At 37.7% G+C, this 7,362-nt stretch overlaps 1 protein-coding gene across 2 annotated transcripts in view; it reads left to right on the plus strand.

Annotated features, from left to right (window-relative positions):
- LOC102299505 (lisH domain-containing protein C1711.05) overlaps positions 1-3,036 on the plus strand; it is a 4,997-nt gene extending 1,961 nt beyond the window's left edge. The window contains exon 3 of one of the 2 annotated variants that reach the window (XM_005933535.3): positions 677-3,036. In XM_005933535.3, coding sequence (XP_005933597.1) covers positions 677-1,629 — 953 coding nt within the window. In that variant the 3' untranslated portion in view covers positions 1,630-3,036. The remainder of the gene's footprint in view (positions 1-676) is intronic. The other variant, XM_005933534.2, reaches the window with a different exon arrangement.
- Positions 3,037-7,362: the final 4,326 nt, after the last annotated feature.

The following is a 7,362-nucleotide window of genomic DNA, read 5'->3' on the forward strand; positions in this document are numbered from 1 at the left end:
TTTTAACCTAATTTGGTAGCATTCTTTTCAGCACAACCTGTTAATAGTACTTAGCACTAAACCTGTCTGAATTTACAGTTATTGACATACTGGATTAACACAACTGATCTGAAATCACACAAAAAACACAACATCCTAGTAGTAGTTTTTTTACTGTAAAAATCACAAACATGTTTAGTAAATTATTTTCATAACTTGAAATGCAAATATAAATTGTAAATTTTGAAAACTTACGCATACATTTTGTAAACACTAAAGTAGATGCAACTATTTATTTAAAAATTCAGCCAAACTTGTGTGTTTTTTTTTTTTGTGTTTTTTTTGGGTTTTTTATTTGTACAACCATTTAAAATACTACTATAACTAAAATTAGAGAACAATCAGGTGTCACAATAAGATGCCCCACAAATTATTTGTGCCAGTAAAAAAAAGAAAAAAAAAATGTCCACCACAAGTCAGAGGAGAAGACCACAGGGATAAACCCTGCAGGCCTGACAACAGGTGTATCACTCCTGAGTGATACACCTGTGGTGGAAGCTGTTTAATGGCACCAGAGCCAAAGCTGTATTTACATTTTATATGAAATCATGAGATTCAAATATAGAGGTGATATATTATTATTATTATAATTGGTGATGTATTATCTACTAAACTAAAACTTTTAATTTCTGTCCAGTGTTACGTGGAGACTATCAGTCGCAGCAGAAGTGTAATGAAGAGGTTCCGTCTCAGGAGCACAAGTGGAGACCTGCTCTGAAAGAGGAGCCTGAATGCTCACAAACTGAAGTTGAACAGGAGGAACTCAGGAGAAGCCAGAGAGAGACACGTATAGGACTGGGAGAGAATTCAGTCACAGAGTTGCCATTCATTGCTGTAAAGAGGGAGGCTGATGAAGAGGAAGCTTTGTCGGCTCAGCTTCACAACAACGCAGAGTCTTCAGACTGCCAGTCCACTGAACATATGCAAGTAGAGAGTGATGGTGACGACAGTGGAGGAGCAGAACCACTGACCGAAGCAGCTAGTGACAAGACTTCCGACTCTTCAGACAGTGAGACTGAAGACAGCGATGATGACTGGAAAAGAATAAATACAAAGCAGTCCCATTTTAAAGTAATGATAGGTAATAGAGTTGCTAACTCACAACCTGTCCAGACATTAGATCCAACTCCAGTTAGTGATGAGAAGACTTCTGATTCATCTGAAACTGAGACTGAGGACAGTGATAATGATTTGATGGATAGCGATAAATCTAAGAAAGGTTCAACTAGTGTTACATTTAAACATGCTCTTGTTGCAAGTTCTTCAAAAATGCATACTGAGAAGAAATCTAACTGTAGGCAGCAACTGAATAATCACACAGGTACACAAACAGCACAGATTTCTATCCAGGGTTCACAACTTGTTCTTCACAAAGCAAACTCAGGTATGAGAACCAGTTCTACAGAACGACTTTTAAGCGACTCCAAGAAACGTGAAGAAAGTGCATCTCCGAAGGCACAGAACACCAAGGACAAATGCTTCACATGTTCAAGTTGTAATAAAAGTTTCCAAAGGAAAACACACCTGATTCAACATATGAAAATACATAAAGAGAATCCTAACATTAGTGGTGTAAACAAGCCAGTGTAGTATCCAGGAATGGCTTGTTTCATTTTGTCCTTTTGTTATCCAGGAACACTGTTAACCTTTTTCTTACTGTTAAGTGAATGGCATTCCAACTAATGATAACCAACTATCTACAGAATTTTCAGAAATAAAATATTTTTTTATTTTTGTTTTTTAATGGACCCAAAGGTCAATAAAATGTAAAAAATGTTACAAAGACAAGTGCAAAGCTACTGGTACTTTTTTTTTGTAATCGCTGAGGCTGCAAAACCTGCCCGTTCAATTGCTCATTAGGAAGTTCACTCTGTTCTTAAGCTCGTCTGCACAGAGGACCAATGAGCTTATTCCATGTTTTGTTCTTTTTTTCTTTTCTTTTTGTACATCTTCTGTCTAAATTAAATGTGTCAAAAGTTTGTGAGTAGTTTAAATAGAATAGACACCAGTCATTTTACTAGGTACTGCTGTTCAACTGCTTCCTAACATAAATGTTAGCCACGACTTTCTTTACATTCTTTTAATGCTTGTTTGTTGAAAATGCTAGGGCACCGCTGAAGTTCAAACTGAGAATCAGAGTCGGGGGGGACTTTTCCAGGCAAAAATGCCTGTGACGTCAGAGAACAATGGCCAGTTTTAATTTGATTGGAAAGTAACAGAAAATCAAACACTTCGAATAAAGGTATGGAGAAGAGCATATCTGGATGCACTACACATCCAACCTTGAAGCAGATGGGCTACAGCTGCAAAAGACCACAACACGTACCACTCCTATCAACCAGAAACGAGAAACCGTGGCTACAGGATTTTAAAAAGCGGACAATAGAAGTTTGGAAAACATTGCCTGGTCTGATGAATCTCAATATCTGCAAGGTGTATGTAATAAAGCGTCAAGAGTATTTGCCCATTAGATAGATAGATGGTAGCTCTTTTACAGGATGGTATCACTTTGCTGAAATGGTTTGGGTCCACTTGTCATTTGACACATTAACATTACTATAGTTTTGTACTGACCTTTTTATTTTGTAGTGATAATCTTTATCCTATGCGAAAACATTATTCTCCAGACGACAGTGGTGTCTTTCCAGGTGATGATGCACCTCACGTGGTTTATGGAGTGTAGAAATATGGGTCATGTGCTATGGCTATTGGAATCACAGATGTAATTTCAGCTGAGCATATTGGAAGGATTTGAACTGAAATGTTAGACTACTACCCACAACTGTTGACTGTTTTTCCCTTTAATTTGTCACCACTTCATAGGAGACCTGATTGTAAATAAATGTGCCTATAAAGCACTTTGGGTCACTTTGGTGTCTTTTGATGTTGAAGGAAACTGTACTCACTGACACATTGACTTTCTTTACAATTTCTTTATAGGAAACACCTACATTTTTAAGTGTGTTACAAGATAAATATATATTCTTAGTGCTTATTTTCTGATTATATTGTTTTTTGTACTTTGTAAATGACCCTGTGCACGAGGAAATGCTAACTTCCTGGTTTGAGACCGGATGTGGGGTTGTACATTTCCGGTAGCTTTACTTTGCGGTCAATCGCTACTGCAAAGATATCCTCCAAAATCATGTCCAAAACTTGAAAACGGAAAGATCGCGTTAAGTTACAAAGAGCAGAAGGTGGGAACACTCACCACTGTTGTGTCATAAAAAATCTAATGATCAATTTTGACGTTTAAAGAGTTTAGATCGATCAGTTGTTTACATCACTCAACACAAGCAGAACTGCATCACTGCAGCAGAAGACACATCGTCCACGTTCAGAAGCACATCTCTGTATAGTGACTGGTCTTATGATCTAAACAGGCAAATGTTCAGTATTCAAACTACAGGTGAAGAATAGTCAAACCAGATGTTTCCCCGTTATGTCGAGATCAGCTAGTCAAGTACACACCTACACAGCATGTTAACAAACCGTGAAAAAAGCCACACAAAAAATGAATGATTGCTGGTAAGGATTTCTATACATTAGTATTTACGAAGGGTATGTTGTGACCTTCAAAATTACAGCGGTCCCTCGCTTTAACGCGGTTCATCTTTCACCTGCTGTTTCGCAGATTTTTTAGTGCAAGTTTGCATGCTTATTTTTACGTCACATTGTGTCCTGCGTCCTGATCGCTGCAGACGATCTCCTCCGTGACGTCTCTCCTGTACAGTACAGAATCGCTGCATCGCTAGCAGTGTGACTCTGAAGTGCAGTACTGTATGTCCACGAAACGTTTTGCACCGTCAAAAAATAAAATTGGCTACTTGATTTCACCCATCGCTGGTTATTTTAGAACATAACACCCGCGATAAACGAGGGACAGCTGAGAAATATAACATTTGAATCCATTTTCTCTTTTTCTCTGAGGCGCGGGGAAAAATATCGACAAGTCGATGAACATCATTTACAGATATATTGGGTAAATGCCCAAGACATCTATAGAAATGTAAATCGCCGCTTGATTAATTCATTTGCTTAACTTGTTTTGGACCGTAAACCAGGCGCGAATAGGACACCGGAAACAAAGCTCCCCACAGGAGTTTCCGCACCGGAAGTAGCATATGCTAACGTGCACAGTTCTTTTGAATTCTTTTGGCGACAGAGAAAGACTGGACTCAGAGTGGTCAAGCTCAAAAAATGATCTTTATTTTTACATTTCCGGAAAATTGAGAACTGCAGACGAAGACGTACCCCAGTTCGGAAAGCCTTGCCAGGCAAAATACTAGGGGTGCAACGATACACAAAATTCACGGTTTGGTTCGGTTCCATACTTTGGTGTCACGGTTCGATATTTTTTCGATACAAAAAAATGTTGATACCTTTTTAATTTGTTATTTATTAAAATTATAAATATATATTTTAACTCAAAAGTACAGTTTTTAAATTTAATGTTGCTGAAACAACAAAATAATAAAAAAAAAAATAAATCTATCTGATTGAGAAATCACTCATCTTTGGAAAAGAGAGTTTATTACAGAGAAATGGCTCTTTCCAAAATAAAAGCTATACTATACGCTTCTTCTGGGGTATATTCTCAGCAGCATATTAAACATATCAGGTCCCCATAAGGATAATCATGTGCTAACGGCTGTCTAAATGACTCGGGTAAAGTTTGTAGAGTGTGTGTTGGTTGTTTTTGTCTGCTTCCACTTGTCTTTGCACTAGGATGATGAAAAGAACGGAATTTAATAAATGTTATGATGGTCTGTCTCTCTTCTATTGTTAATTGCCTTTTTTCGACATCTTTGGACCAACACACTACTTTCTACAGTACAATACTGCTCAGCTGATGCTCACCTGTGTTCCAACACCACTTTTATGCAGACAGAGGGGGTTGTAAGTAATGAAGGAAAGTTGGAACACCTGTAGGAATTAATAGCAACAGCTTTCAAGACCTGATTAACCTCCATTGGTGCAGAACAGCTTTACATTGTTAACCCATTTTGTGCTCACTGAAAAAGGCCTTTTTGTATAATTCTGAAATGTACATTATTATTCAGTTTTGGGTAACCTTACCTTTTTTAAACCTCTGGCAGTTTGCCATTTACCTTTGTACCATTTCAAGCTATTCATTGGACTTGAATGACTTGAACTGCAATAAATACCTGCATAAATTTGGGTATTCTAAAACTTTTGACCGGTAGTGTAAATCAGCGGTCCCCAACCTTTTTTGCGCCACGGACCGGTTTATGCCCGACAATATTTTCACGGACCGGCCTTTAAGTCGCGGATAAATACAACAAAATAAAACTAGTATCGGTACCGAAAAAAAGAAGATTTATTCATAACACACGTGAAAAGACCCAGGAAAACTGAGTTAACGATAAAAACGATAAAAAAATAATGCTGAAAACCAATAAAAACCCTGAAAACCATACATTTCACGCCTGAGCCCGAGGCCCGGGGGTTGGGGACCGCTGGTGTAAATGATCAGTATTAAGCAATTAAGCATAATTAACCACCAGCAAACTCACATATGTATTATAATTTTGTGTTCAACCATTAATACGCTTAATACCATTTCTCTTATTCAGGATCATGTTTAATAACTGGTTGGTGACACATGTCTTATCTTTTCACTGCAGACACTAATCAAAATTCACACATTAGAACACTTGATCTCATTACTCACAATTATTTCTTATTTAACATACCAAAAGACTTAGACTTTGATTTATATCGTTGATTAAGAATAAAGTTGATATTCTATGAGTAAAAAACATGCTCCAAAATCTGCCAGTAGTGCTCGGTATCATTCTTAACAGATGAGGCTGGATGTTAAGAATTTTTACCTCTTCTCAGATATGATGACAGAGGAAAGCCAGGGGGGCTTCACTATCTGTCCAACCTCTCTTGAATTAGCACAGTACCTTTAATACCTGCAGCATGCCCTAATTGCTGTAATAAATTATTATGGTCAGCAGTATTGAGATCTAGCAGGACAAGCACAGAGATGAGCCCACTGTCAGAGGCTATAAGAAGATTGTTTGTAAGCTTCATTAAAGCTGGAGCTGAATCAACTTTCCATTCGACTTGGACCACAAGGTGGCAGCATTGCACAACATTATACTACAGTGCACTTTGCTCTTTGTTCCCGCTTTCTTGCAGAAAGAGGTCTGTACCATGAAGTAGAATTCAGACTTTGCAATGTAACGATATATTTAACCCTAAATTTTCAGAGTTAATTTATACTGTAAATTGCAGAACATAAGTATGGAAGAGGATTAGGGCCACTGGAAATAAAAGTGGGGTCGTCTTTTTTCCGCCTTCCAGTAAGTCCCCTGCCAACAAAAATTTATCCACTGGAGCTACCCACTCCAGTGGATAGCTTACAAAACTTGAACATGTGTCTTTAATAGTTGTGTCTTTAATAGTTATATTGTGATAGGATCTGTTTTGTCCACCCAAATAGCACCCCAGCTAAAGTGGGAGCTTTAAAATATCAATCTGCCCGTATTTCTTCACAGTCATTCTGGGATATCTGATTGGAAGAAGACAGAATAGTCAGATTCTTACCTTACAGGTGCAAAGATGAATGTGATACTACACCTTGGAATTTATATCAGCACTCTTGCGGTGCTGTGTGTTTGTTCTGCTTCTGACGTCTTTGGATTCTGACCATGTGTTTCCTTGGCTGGTTTCCCTTCCATTCCCTTCATTGGTGTGGTGATCCTAACCCCGAGAGTCTGACTGAGATTTTGAGCTGTAAATACAAGATGTGTGGATTCCCTTACTCCCTGGGCCCTCTGGATCTCTAGCCCCTTTGTTGGATTGTGTTTGTTGTAAATATATTCAGTCAGTGTGAATAAATGCATTGAACTGTGATCTTCTGAGTTAGCTCATACAATTATCATTGAAAATTAACACTGAAACTAAAATCTTAACCGAGCAGAGAGAATTTGCTCTAGATACCACCTGTAATAAATTGAATTAAATGCAGAAAATCTAAATTAAAAAAAAGAAAAACTGATTAGAAAATACAAAACTCTTTTTGGCACTTGAGAAATTTTACTCAAACATGTGGGTATGCACTGAATGCATGTATCACTGAAGTGTTCAAATGCCAAATACAGCAGTGAAAGTACTCAAAGGGAGCAGTAGCTGCCATTTCACCAATGCTTTCATTATTTAGTAGGCACTATAATAATTCTTATTTATGGCAAATAAGTCAAAAGATAAAATGTAACTTTATTCTTGTTATAGATACACTGTCATACCAAAACACAGACTCAGAAACAGACACAGTGGCAAGTTTAACAG

This window comes from Haplochromis burtoni, unplaced genomic scaffold (genome assembly GCF_018398535.1).
Source record: "Haplochromis burtoni strain Fernald_Lab_line unplaced genomic scaffold, NCSU_Asbu1 Contig_169, whole genome shotgun sequence".
In the NCBI taxonomy this organism is placed as follows: Eukaryota; Metazoa; Chordata; class Actinopteri; order Cichliformes; family Cichlidae; genus Haplochromis; species Haplochromis burtoni.